We start from the raw sequence: 14,984 nt of genomic DNA on the forward strand, positions 1-14,984 counted from the left end.
GATAGATAGATAGATAGATAGATAGATAGATAGATAGATAGATAGATAGATAGATAGATAGATAGCATTGTCTTATAGCAGTTTAATGGTGAACAAAGCCCAAAAGTAATCAATGTTGACCTTGGATACCAGCATTCTATTGATTTTCTTTGCATATTTCTGATGCAACAACTGATTGTTCTTATTAAGTGTAGATGCTCATGGCATCACAGTGAGTAAAACAGACATGAGGGGAAGAGGATAAACACTGGCTGGTGGCTATATTGTCATCACTAGCAGATCTGTGGTGAATTGCCCTTCACAGGGCACTGCACCAAGTTAGTGCACACCATGGGAGAAATGAGCCGTCAGGACAATGTGAGAGAGCCCTGATGGTTAGACTTAGTATAAAACCATGTTTGGAATAGCACCAGCATACTACTCATAATGTTTTTGCTGCATGTGTGTACACTATGCAGATCTTCTGTATGCACAAAATAATATTCATGCAAAAATGTGTAATACAATGAATACAGTATCCCACAATGCATCATGATCATGATCCTTTCATTCTGGAGAAACATATAGTCCAAAAGCAATATTAACTGCAAAACTATATATATTAAGGCTGTTGATTTAATGCATTAATCTGATGAATTGGTTATGGAGAATGGAGAAGAATAGCGTGTTAAATGTTTAATGCAATTAACGCACCTGCCTCAGATGATAAATAAATAAATGTAATGCGACTACATTTTCGAAGCTTTTTCACAAACAAGAAAGTATTTCCATGATACTTAGTTTAAAAGTATATGCAGTGTCACTGTAAATCATATTAAGTTGCATTATAGTTTAGTAAATTACAGATCATTTACATTTCACTATAATTTTAATATAATACATGTCACTGTGAAAAATAATAATGCATCACATTTGTTTATATTTCTTATAATGCAATATAACCAAGTGTGATATGTAATCATTTTTAAGGTGACATTAAATTAGATAATACTGAAATATTTGTAATATCATATCATATAATAATCATTTATTAATGTTATTGAAAGTAAAGGAAAAATATAAATCACTTTGAAAGTGCTGACGCCTCAATGTGTCAGAGAATGCACTTTAACAGCACTCAAAACCTCAATTCTCTTCTTTTATCTCAGGAGCTACACTTCATTTCACTTTGAAATGAAATTTGATATTAGCGCAAGTGCTACAAGTGCCACTGCATTTTTACAGCTTCCGTTTATGGGCTATTTTTAACCCGACTGAGACAATATAATGCTCATTTCATTTTGTGCTGTGATGCCAATGCTCCATTGAAGGTCTAAAGTAAAGACTGCTGCACTGCTGCAGGACGTGTGCATGCATTTACGAGAGCACCGCTGATTGATCATAACATACGTGTCATCGAAAAGGCCATTTTGCCATGTGAGCACAGAGTAGGATATCACTGTTTTTACTGGCCACTTAAAAGGATGCACAATCAGACGCTACAATTTAATCTCATCATTAATGACCGTCTCTGTTCAGTTTAATGTCATCAGCGCAGATGGTAAATGCTTTTACAATGTTCAGAATACAATTCAAATCTCATAAGAGAGGCTGGGTAGGTTTTCCAAACATAATAATCATGGATTTTCTGCAACCAAAGAGCTCTGCCTGAACATGGAAATGTCTGCCTTCATTTACAAATCCTAATGCACATGTGTATCCCTTGGTGGCCAGCATATTTAGCACATTACCGTGCAAAGAAATCCATCTGTGCAGTTCACAAGATGAACTGTAAATGTGTGATCACACTGTCTATAGAGAGTATCTTTATTCCTCCTTATCCCCAACCATTTACAGTTGAGCCTGTTACCTTGGTGACAGAAGGAAAGGTCAGTCACAAAGAGAGAAAGAGAGAGAGAGAGAGAGAGAGAGAGAGGCTGGACTTACTAGACCTTGCAAAGATTTGTGCATCCTGAAAATGTGCATTAATATGCATGACATGCTGTTTCTGCAAAGTTGTATTTCTGTAGTGTGACTGCTTTCACTATTACTAATGAACATGCTTAGGGTTTGAGGATCTGAACAAACCCACAAGTCTATTTATTCAGTTATGTCATGCAACGCTGGACTATATGTGTTACTGACACAAATAAGGCCTCAGATAATATGTTTATGCACTTACCAGTATAAAACCTCACAGAACATCAGAAACCACCCTGGCAGCCGGCAATAAGCTGACAACTAGGGTTGCATGTTTTGGGAGAATAATGTAATTTTGAATGATGAGTTTTCTCTTAAAATTTTGCAGTTGACATTTGACATTTAAAAAATAATAATAAAGATAAATTATCATTATTTTACTAAATGAAAATATTAAACTGGATTAATGTAATATTAATATATAATATTAATTTGTAATATTTCACTGTAAAAGTAAAAATCAAGTGTTTAAGAAAAATAAAATAATGTTTTATGCAATAAAATTATATTAAATATAGTATTATAAAATAAAAATGTGAAACAAAATAACTTAATGTCATTTAATTTATATTACATTAAATGAATATAATATTCATATGTAATATACACAATTTCACTGTCAAATAAAAAAATCAAGTATTTGTAAAATAAATAAAATATTCAAAGCATATTTGTACAGTGCAGCTGTACAACTTCAGTAATAAAAATAAATGGCTATTTTCAAATGTTGAACATTAATCAAGCTTTCATTCTGATGAGAGCTAACGGTTTTACGGAAGCTTCTGATTTGTTGACAAATGACCATTAGTAGCTAAAATCAAAGCACATGCAGAGATACATGAGATTACTGTCAACCAAAGCACTTAGTGAGACTGAAAACACCAGAACATGTCTGCATGTAAAAGAATACTGTGCTGTGCTTCCCTATAATATTATATATAACTATATATATTATATAAGTAAACAGCAGCCTTTGTATTTTGATAATCACACTAAGTCATATCACAGTTTTGGTTTTATTTTGATTAATCATGCAGCCCACTGAAAACAACGCACTGCATATCAGAAACTGCACTGTAAGTCCTTGACAACTACTCTAACATTAACGACTTTTGCATTTGCAACCAAACTTATATTTAATTGAGAAAATGCGAATGTCTAGTACGTTACGGTACATCAAAACACAGTGGTTTGCTGGAAACCAGTGCAACCAGTCCCAGTCTGACACTGAGAATCACCAAAACAACATTGGAGGTTTAACATAACTAAAACTGATTGGAGTTTTAAATGTTCAAACACACATATGCTGCTGTGAACAGTCTCTTACCACTTCCCAAAAGGACTTTTAACAGACTGTCTATGCAGAGTACAGTACATGAGTATTATTCAAAGAGATTCTCAAAGGATCCTGCATAAACAAAATAAAGTATGTACTTGAAAAACAGCCCAGGACCTGTCACGTACAATTTTTAAATCACATCATATTACAGCAAAGAGTCAAAGACTGAGAGAGTGTTCAGACAGGAGCTTGTTGTTGGCTGTTTCACTGAAAAAAAAAGAGACAGATTTTAGCCACTGGAGGTTCTGATGTTTCACCACGGTGCAGTCAAGGGTCTTTAGAGGACATTTAGTTTCATTTCCTTCCTCCATCCCATTTCCTCATTTCCCCAGGGGGCGTCACTGCTCGGAAACTATCTGCCCAACGAGTGGGCGTCAGCATTTGTGTTTCCCCCTCCAACCTAATGATGAGACAGTGACTATCTGGCATTACAATGACAGTGTGAAATAACCGCTCAACCGGTGATTCTGCTGCAAACCAGATACACACTATGAAGGTTCCTGTACATAATATGCATTTTGTAATGTGGGTAACATTCACTGTTTGATCATGAAATCTCGTAAACTTAACTCTGAATGACATCTGTTGATATCTACATAAAGTTCTGACGTCTTGCCAAACACCTGTTGCCATTTCCTTCCACTCTTCTCAAAAGCACACGCGTTAAACGGAAGAAACCCATAAACCAACTGTCTTACTGACGCAGTGCATGAGAAAGGCGCTTGACTTTGTGGCTTCCTCAAACTTGCACTTCCACGTTTCATGTTTCAAACCTGCCCAGAAGCTTCTGTGTTGTAAACCTGTACTGTATGAAGGCCCAAGAGAAGCCCCTAACTGCTGTTTGCATTTTTTATACTGATTTTGGGGCAAATTTTCTTTAGATATATGGTTTAATATTATTTATAATTATATACATTATATAAAAAAAAACTATTCAATTAGAAAACAGTCTTTTTAAATTGTAATATTGCAATAATATTTTACCATATGACTAATGTCTCTTCATTAAAAAGTTTACAGACCCCAAACTATATATATATATATACAGTATTGTTCAAAATAATAGCAGTACAATGTGACTAACCAGAATAATCAAGGTTTTTAGTATATTTTTTATTGCTACGTGGCAAACAAGTTACCAGTAGGTTCAGTAGATTGTCAGAAAACAAACAAGACCCAGCATTCATGATATGCACGCTCTTAAGGCTGTGCAATTGGGCAATTAGTTGAAAGGGGTGTGTTCAAAAAAATAGCAGTGTCTACCTTTGACTGTACAAACTCAAAACTATTTTGTACAAACATTTTTTTTTTCTGGGATTTAGCAATCCTGTGAATCACTAAACTAATATTTAGTTGTATGACCACAGTTTTTTAAAACTGCTTGACATCTGGGTGGCATGGAGTCAACCAACTTGTGGCACCTCTCAGCTGTTATTCCACTCCATGATTCTTTAACAACATTCCACAATTCATTCACATTTCTTGGTTTTGCTTCAGAAACAGCATTTTTGATATCACCCCACAAGTTCTCAATTGGATTAAGGTCTGGAGATTGGGCTGGCCACTCCATAACATTAATTTTGTTGGTTTGGAACCAAGACTTTGCCCGTTTACTAGTGTGTTTTGGGTCATTGTCTTGTTGAAACAACCATTTCAAGGGCATGTCCTCTTCAGCATAGGGCAACATGACCTCTTCAAGTATTTTAACATATGCAAACTGATCCATGATCCCTGGTATGCGATAAATAGGCCCAACACCATAGTAGGAGAAACATGCCCATATCATGATGCTTGCACCTCCATGCTTCACTGTCTTCACTGTGTACTGTGGCTTGAATTCAGAGTTTGGGGGTCGTCTCACAAACTGCCTGTGGCCCTTGGACCCAAAAAGAACAATTTTACTCTCATCAGTCCACAAAATGTTCCTCCATTTCTCTTTAGGCCAGTTGATGTGTTCTTTGGCAAATTGTAACCTCTTCTGCACATGCCTTTTTTTAACAGAGGGACTTTGCGGGGAATTCTTGAAAATAGATTAGCTTCACACAGACGTCTTCTAACTGTCACAGTACTTACAGGTAACTCCAGACTGTCTTTGATCATCCTGGAGGTGATCATTGGCTGAGCCTTTGCCATTCTGGTTATTCTTCTATCCATTTTGATGGTTGTCTTCCGTTTTCTTCCACGTCTCTCTGGTTTTGCTCTCCATTTTAAGGCATTGGAGATCATTTTAGCTGAACAGCCTATCATTTTTTGCACCTCTTTATAGGTTTTCCCCTCTCTAATCAACTTTTTAATCAAAGTACGCTGTTCTTCTGAACAATGTCTTGAACGACCCATTTTCCTCAGCTTTCAAATGCATGTTCAACAAGTGTTGGCTTCATCCTTAAATAGGGGCCACCTGATTCACACCTGTTTCTTCACAAAATTGATGATCTCAGTGATTGAATGCCACACTGCTATTTTTTTGAACACACCCCTTTCAACTAATTCAACTAATTGCCCAATTGCACAGCCTTAAGAGCGTGCATATCATGAATGCTGGGTCTCATTTGTTTTCTGAGAATCTACTGAACCTACTGGTAACTTGTTTGCCACGTAGCAATAAAAAAAATATACGAAAAACCTTGATTATTCTGGTTAGTCACATTGTACTGCTATTATTTTGAACAATACTGTATATATATATATATATATATATATATATATATATAATAATTTATTTACAATTATTTTTAAGCAATTTAAATGCCTTTACTGATTAATTTTAAACCAATGCATTGTTGATAAATAAATGTATTAATTTATTTTAAATCACCCCAACCTATTGAAATGTTTATATATGTTTATATATATATATATATATATATATATATATATATATATATATATATATATATATATATATATATAATATTTATATATAAATTAATAAAAAAATAGAAGAACATATTTTAAAAAGATAGATATTAAAATATATATATAAATATATTTCTTATATATTTTTATCTAAATACATATTTTTCTAAATATATATATTCATATATCTTTTATATGAATAAAAGTGTTTAGGAAGTTACAGTTTCAAGAGGACTTCCTCAAAATTGCATGTTTTTATGTTTTATGTTTGTATATGTAACTCTCAAAAAGTGTGACCCTTTTCTACACTCACAAAACACCCCCTTGACCAAACATCACACCATTACTGAAATTAATTCAAAATTGCAGGGGTGAATTTGGCATTATATTGTAATTATACAGCTATCATGAGGTGAAGGGGAAACCCAAAGGGCCTATTGGGCCCCTGGAGGTGCCCTGATGAGGGGGGGACTCCGGCTTTTAGTTTGCTCTCTTCACTGCTTTTGTCTGAGCTATTCCCCGGGGACGCCTGCGTCTGTGTCCCATGTGCTGTAATGAGTCTTTGATAAAATAGCTGCCAAAATCGTCATGAATAATTCATGCAAGGATTCAGATGCTGCCCTTAGAAATGGAAATTTCACCTTTATGCTCAAAACACTATACAGACGATTTGCTCATTTTCTGTTCCCTTTGTTTTTTTGTTTTTTTTTGCATAATGTTTATCCTCAATGGATAAAGCCCTGATGCATCTACATCAGTGCAAGTCAAAAAAGAAACTATGATACAACAAACCAAATGAAAACAAAAAGCATATAGCAAGGCGATGCCTCAAAGCCAAAATGACGTACAGTACGCTGTAATTCTGATCAGATAGGTCAAACTTGCACAGAATAGATTTGTCAGCGAACCAGTGAACCAAACAAGGTCTTTATTTTAAAAACTAAAAGCTAACTCTATTGACTTTTTGTAAACGCTTCTAGGCATCAGCTCACTCTGACTGTGCCACATTGACAAATGCAATGTGTGCTAAAAGTGCATGTGTGCCTGTCTAGGCACTAATTAGTGTGCATCCGTTTCCTTAAAAATGAAGGTGAATACTTAGAATACAGTATTGGTCATTTCTATGAAATGTCATTGATGGCAGCTTTCTCCTCATGTGAGAGGGACGTGTAATCAAGCCCAGACTTGGAGCAGATGGTGTTTGACAACACAGAATGAGAGACATTTATCAGAGGCCGCTGTTTTCAATAAAGCAGCTTCCCACAGTTACTGAAACTAATCCTGCTCTCACCTGACAGGGAACATACACGAGACTAGACTAGAAAAGCTTTTGTCTGACCCTGATCCTGACCAGAACGCTGTAGAATAATGGTTTTGTATCCAAAAGCACTTTGACCCCTTAGGTTCAAACAGTTGGACTCATTTCACACACATTTTCTTTCAAGACGTCTATAAAGACTACATAGGAAGTCAAAAATTCTCTTTAAAGGTGCATGTGCTCATTTTTGGGTTGTGTTTAGCCAGCTCCAGCACTGGCTAAAAGGATAAGGCTTACATTAAATAAACGTATTAATATTATTATTGTCATTGGTAACAGAAATGTAATTCAACTGCATGACCCAGCAGCTAACAGGGAACATTCTCTGGATGTCACTAACATTCTGCCGCAGTTATGACAAAACAATCTTCCTGTAATGTTTATAGAACATTCGCATAAAGTTATCTGGTCTTTTATAACGTTCTCAAAAGGTCAGCACAAAAACGTTATCTATACATTGCTCATGGAATATTCTTTCTTGGATGATTTAGTTGGAAGTTCGTCTAACATTTTGTGCATGGTACATATTGTTTCACAATGTTCAGAGAAACTTTTAAAAGCGTTCCTGTAATGTTATAACCAATTTTATTTTATTTTATTTTTATTTATTTTTTTAATTTTGAATTTTGAATTATCTTTTTTTTTTAAGCTCTGTTCCTTTTTTATGGATAAAACTTTAAAATTAAGAAAATAATTGAGTTAGCATTTTAAGATTTATATCTCTCTCCATATTGTTACTGCATTGCTCATATTAACCGACAGAGGGAGAATTTAGCACACAGATAAATAACGGTACAGCATTTCTGGCATAACTTCAACTTTCTGTTGCAAAATATTGGATGTATATGTACGTAAAGTCCGCCTTTTTATATACATATATAACATATGTTTCTAAATTTGCTTTTAACCCTCTAGTTATTGAGTTTAACGTCCAGACTTATTGTAAACAGAACTTCTCTTACCTGTGACATCTGAGGTCTCAGGTTGATCTCCCTCAGGTTGATGGACTGGGGTCTCAGGTTGTTGAGGAGCTGGCACAGGAGGACCCCATCCCTCAGGGTCTGCGCCAGGTCGAACACCTGAGCGGACTCCCATGTCACCCGATGGTTCGGTGGCAAAACCTTACAATTGATCAGCCATAACGCACACTGTCTCCAATGCTCCATCCTGTCCAGTGATGCACAGTTAAAGCTTTAACACCAGTCCAAAACCGAAGCGCAAGTGGCGTCTCCTCGTCCGATGCGCATAGCAGAATCACGGGCGATCTAATGACCGGGTGGTGTTTCTCAGAGTCGGTGCACCAGCGGAGAGTGACTGATCGGTGTGCTGCTGCTCTCCTCATTCGCTTTTTTACCTCTTATGTTCGCTCACCCCTCCCCTCTGTCTATCTCTCTCTCTCTCTCTCTGTCTTCCTGCTTCAGATGTTCCGTGTATTGCGCTGCTGAACTTGACACCCGGAACAAGGCGATAGGCTTGACCTCTTATAAGACCTCTTATTTAATTATATCGTCTATATCAATACCAATATTCTCTTAACATTATATTTGAAAGCCATGTTTGTTTGTTTTGATGTTGTTGTTGTTGTTTTTCTACATTTCTAAGGCCTTTTTCGTTTACAATGTCAGAAGTAAAATGTATAGCTACTAACATTTTATTTTAGCTCTTTAGCTAGTAACCTCAAAGGTGCACTTTCTCTAGCCCTACAAGGGAGCATAGTAGTAAAATACAAGTAAGCACGCCTGTGGGTAGATAAAGGTGTAGGATACCTCATGATAAAATAACCATTGTTAATTTTTGTAAAATGTTTTTTTTTTTTTTTTTTTTTTTTTTGACAGATTTATTAACAGCAATTACAGAACATAACCGAATCCCTTTGGACTTTTAGCAGCTAGTTTAAAAAATTTACTTGCACAGCCTTATTACACTATATTGTTTTAAAGTTCGGGGTCAGTATGACTTTTTAAATGTTTTTGAAAGAAGTCTCTAACCATGCTCACAAAGGCTGCACTTAGGCTATTTGAACAAAAATACAGTAAAACAGCAATATTGTGAGATATAACAATTCAAAATAACTGTTTTCTATTTGAATATATTCGCAAGAGTTATGTCCGTGAACATATTTTGCGTTAAACATGTTGTTTGTGAAAATCGGTGCATGAAATAAAAAGTTGCCATCCATTTTCATTAATGACTGCAGTGTTAATAATTTTAATTATGGGCAATAACTTCATCTAATTTAATAATAAAACTAACCTAATAATAATAATAATAGGCATAATAAGAAGAATGCAACAGGCCTAAAATAATTGGAAATGCTAAATCCTCGTAATATTGCCTATTTCTGATGCTTCTGACAATATATCTGGCCATCGTCGACACATGATACGATTCAACTCAGTACAGGGAGGTTATGGCGGTTATGGTTATGGCTTTTTTACATACAGCAGTATAGAGCGAGAGAATGAGTGTTGGCTGAAGAGAGCATTCTCCAGATAAGCAGCAGTGAAATAGGATGATGCATTGTCATGGATATCCTGTTTCTGTCTCTCTGCTCCTGTCATCATGAACCCGAGGAGGTCTATATCAACACTGCCAGCTAGGACTGTCTGCATTTTCGCTTCAGCTTCAAAAAAATACGCAAAAACTGAAAATGCATGGTCACACTTGCATTTTCAAGGCTCTGCAGCAAGTCAGATCTACAGATCTAAGACCAGTAAATGCATCATTTGAGGGTTTGAGCTTGCAGAAATAACACTCTGTTTATGTTCGAAAAATACAATATGATTTGAATTGGTATATGTTTTTGTTCCTCAAACTTTGTAGAGACACTCCTTCCACATCCAGAAGGCACCATGAGATGTTTACATGTTTTAGAAGGCCACAGTGAGCAAGGCGGTGGACCAGGGGGTCTTGAGCGTGCTGTGACAGTAAATTAAACCATCTGTCTGACATTACCAAGGTGTGTTAGAAGCCTAATTAGCTCTGTGATTCATTCTTTATTTATTTTCCTTCTGTTTTAGGGTTGACTGAGGTTATCTAATTTGGTGTGATGCAGGATACTACAGCAGACCAGATTTCCTCAGCCCACACTGTTTCACTTATCATAGGGGTTGTTTCTACCCCATTTAACACCAGTTTCTACCCCATTCTACCCCATTTAACAAAAGCTGGACTTTGTCATCAATCACATATCAATCCCCAGAGAGACTATCAGACGGAGTAATAACATGAATCGACCTTACTGTGACCGTTCCTTTATGGTAGGAGGGGCCTATCTGTAAAGCAGTGCTTTGTGATTGGCTGCAGAAGAGAAAGAGGAAGCCTGACAATGTGAGCCAGCGCAGGAAGGAAGTGGAGAATGCAGGATGTTTGGAGCCAAAGTCTATCCCTGTTTCCCTCCACAATTTTAGAGACTTGGCACAAGACAGATAGCACCCTCTGAGCTGACAGATGATCAAAGCCTCACACACTTGCCAAATGCTCAGAGGGACTCAGGCCCTGCTACATTGCTGCCATTCCAATAACTGCCATCCTTGTCATGACCTGCATTGTGTCGGTAATTTATAGCCTGACGCGGCGTGCTAATGACAATGCTTCTGGTGACATTACCTGATGACTTTGCTGGGCTCTCTGCACAAGCGTCAAGATAATATTTCACAAGCAAAGATCAAGGTTATGTCTGAAACTGAATACAAAGATTACACTGTCATTGTTTTATTTTTTTACATAACATCTATTGTTAAAAGAATATATTTTTGGTTCAGTAGAAGTTAAAGTAATAGTTCAGCCATAAATTTACATTGGTTAAAAAATTCCTCACTCTAAGGCCATTCAAGATGTAGATGAGTTTGTTTCTTCAATTTGGGGAAATTAGCATTACATCACTTGCTAATCAATGGATCCTCGGCAGTGAATGGGTGCCGTCAGAATGAAAGTCCAAACAGCTGATAAAAACATCACAATAATACACAGACACAACCCAGACATCAAGCAGTTGGCCCAGATCTGGCCCACATTTGGCCCGCATGGATTTCACGCAAGCCAGATGTGGGCCAGTTCTGGGCCGAAACTACTTGCTTTCTGGGAATCCATCAAATGTCTTGTAAAGATAAGCTTAACAATGAAATATCCTGGAATATTCCACTACAGAGCTTTTTGGAACTTTATTTGAAGTAATTAATTTCAGTACAGTTAATATTTTAATTAAACACAATTTAACAGCAAATCGTGGTTAGAGAGAAAAAGGACATGGCCTTTACTAATGTAAAGATAAAATCATTTTAGCTATAACCCTTTGTAGAAGTATTGATCCGTGTGCACCGAGTCCACTGCAGAAATCAATAACCTGGAGACCTCAGGAGGAACAAAGCCAGACATCTGATTGAGTTTCACGGTGTAGAGCTGTCAGCTGTGCAAGGACGGGGCAAAGCACTGGATGATCAACAGAGAGAAACATAAGATAGAGACAGCTGAAGTCACTAGGGTCACAAGTCTGTAATCGTGAGCCACAAGGCAATTAACTAAATAAAAGAGCTGCAATGAACACAAATGCATTTCCATTCGAAAATTGGGGTTGGGAAGGATTGTTGATGTTTTGACAATACGTCTCTCATGCGCACTAAGGCTGCATTTATTTAATGAAAAATAAAGTAAAAGCAGTAAAGTTTTGAAATATTATTACAATCTAAAATAAATGTTTAAATATAGTTTTTAAAAAATCATTTAAATACCTGTGATGCAAACTGAATCAAATCTGATTATGTGTCACGTGGTAATTCAGAACTTATTCTAATATGGTGATTTGCTTCTCAATAGATATTTAGTATTTTTATCATCAATGTTGAAATTTTGCTGATTGATCTTTTTTGTGGAAATATGTTTTTTCATGATTCTTTGATGAATAGTAAATGTAAAAAAAAGATTTGAAATATAAGTATTTTTTTTAATTTTTACGCCTGATGAACTTAATGCATCCTTGCTGAATAAAACCATTAATTTCTATAACTATTACTAGTAAATTATTATTACCATAGAAGTGCTCCTTCGACTGGTTAAGTAATATTACTTCACAAGAGCTAAATCTACCATGCTTGGCTTAAAGGGATAGTTCATGCATGTGATGCTGTTGATGCAGAAGCCAGAGTTCTGATGTAGAACATGTGCTGTGCCTTGTTTACAAGTAAAGGAATGTACATGCATACGTGATGTGGTACTCTCGTGAATGGCAGCGGAGACTGACATGGAAAAGAAGTCATTATTTTTGTTTTCTTTGCACACAAAAATTATTCTTGGATGCAATGATTTGAGGTTGTGCTATATTATGAACATAGTCATGCTATGCAACATGCATCCGAATGACCAGAGATCACAATCATGGCCTTGAATATCTTATAAAGCAGTCTTTTATATAATAAAAACATTGAAGACATAAATATTGATTTTAATGTTTGTGTCATCTTTCAAATAGAAGATATAGTCCATGGCAAAGAAGAGGAGATATCTATTCATACATGACAATGAATGTTATGGTATTTACAGTAAGACCACTGGGTGTAAACTTGCATAAGAGTGTGTGGTTTATGTGACAAGACATCATGTTTACTAACAATATCTCAGAACAGCAAGTGAAACAGTCGAAAACAGAGAGTGAAATAGAGAGAGTGAGATAGTGTGAGAGCCCGCAGTGAGGAACAATTTTAATATGCATCGACACATTTTTTTTTTTCACCCATGAATCATATGTGTGTTCTGAAAGCTGAGGCATCTCATGAATCAGGTTATGAGAGTCTGTTTTTGGTCTTGGTGTCACAGATGGCCTGCACCCAGGAGGACAGGGCGACTGGTGCCATAAGTGGTGTGACTGCGAAAAAAATGGACAAAATCAAGATTTAAAATTATTCAAAAAGAATAGCTTTATTAAAGGCACAGCAAGGTATTTTATGCAAGTATATGTAATACATATATATATAAAAACAGAAGCAATGGTGTATAAAACTAAATTAAATACATTTACATACACTTTTATCCAAAGCAACTTACAGTGCATTCAGGCTAACATTTTTTACCTAACATGTGTTCCCTGGGAATCGAACCCACAACCTTGCGCTGCGAACGCAATGCTCTACCACTTGAGCCACAGGAACTAAATAAATATAAAAATAAATTAAAAAATATAACAACAGTTAAATAACTAAAAAATAGACACTTTAAAGACACATTTATTGAAGTTGTTAATTCTTGTTAAAAGAACAAGGCAGATCAATCATTATCTTTATTCTGTGCCATATCACTCTCTTCCACCACAATATCCAAATGTTGTCTTCCTCGATCCATTTACTTCTATTACTCATTAAAACTACCCACAGTAACACTATTTTTGAGTTTCTGTTTACTGAAATGTCACATCAGAGGGCCTGAGGTCACTCTTGAACGCCCATGGAAGGAACATGTGATCTAAAAGAGAAGAAACCAGTAAAAAAATATCACTTTTTGGCCTTTTTGTGTACTTAAAACCATATTACTTCTATTTTGTCTTCAGATGTAATGATCTTAAGACCTTCTACTTCCACAGGTTATGATGGAATGGACACAGGAAGGCCGGAGATGAAGGCAGCAATGCGTGTGGCTGGAGCTCTCGCTGAACCCAGGTACCCTCAGACACATTCAGGCATCGTTAACTGACAGAAAATCTTTAACTAAAATGCAAAATTCAAACAGTGAAACTTAACTTTTTTTGGTATCAGATCCAAACTGCATTGTATCTCGTTTTCCTGAAAGGAACAGTTCACCCAAAAATGAAAATTTGTTGCAAATGTACTCACCGTCAGGCCTTCAATGATGCAAATGAGTTTGAGTTGAGTTTCTTCATCAGAACAGATTTGAAGACATTTAGAGCTAATGGATCCTCTACGGTGAATGGGTGCCATCAGAATGATAGAATTTCCTCATGCCAGCTTTCTGGACTGTGTTGAAGCAACTTAATGACCCGAACAGGAAGAACACACAAGATCTGGACGGAGCTATGATTGGTAAATGTCCTTACTCTCTCGTGAACGCTCATTTGACAGTTAGCGGAAGCTAGAGACTATGGTTTATAAAGTTTTAAATATAGATATTTTTCTTACAAAAATGCACTGATTCGCTTCATGAGGCCTTTATCAACCCCCTGGAGCTATATGGAGAACTTTTTTTTATTTTATTATGTATTTGTGCAGTTTATTGGACTCTGATTGCATTCATATGAATGAAGAAAGTCATTTACACCTGGGAACTATCCTGAACTTTATTGGCAAATCTATCTTCTCTCTCTTTTTCAGATGAGAGTCTTGGAGGAGCAGGACCTTTGGCTGTGCCTTATTGCTCAAGTTAAATTGTGAATCGGCAGACAGCTCAACTGTATCCATAAAGCCTGAGCAAATGCAGATCTGGCCAAATTCACTCTCCATCTACAGTAATGGGTTTTGAGCGATGGAGATGAACAATATTTCAGAAAAAAAAAATCTGTATTTATTG

At 36.2% G+C, this 14,984-nt stretch overlaps 1 protein-coding gene across 1 annotated transcript in view; it reads right to left on the reverse strand.

Annotated features, from left to right (window-relative positions):
- LOC127969745 (guanine nucleotide exchange factor VAV3-like) overlaps positions 1-8,866 on the reverse strand; it is a 14,466-nt gene extending 5,600 nt beyond the window's left edge. Inside the window, exon 1 of the mRNA XM_052571833.1 lies at positions 8,435-8,866. Within this exon, the coding sequence (XP_052427793.1) occupies positions 8,435-8,638 (204 nt within the window). The 5' untranslated portion in view covers positions 8,639-8,866. The remainder of the gene's footprint in view (positions 1-8,434) is intronic.
- Between the last annotated feature and the right edge of the window lie 6,118 nt (positions 8,867-14,984).

Source organism: Carassius gibelio, chromosome B13 (assembly GCF_023724105.1).
Source record: "Carassius gibelio isolate Cgi1373 ecotype wild population from Czech Republic chromosome B13, carGib1.2-hapl.c, whole genome shotgun sequence".
NCBI lineage: Eukaryota > Metazoa > Chordata > Actinopteri > Cypriniformes > Cyprinidae > Carassius > Carassius gibelio.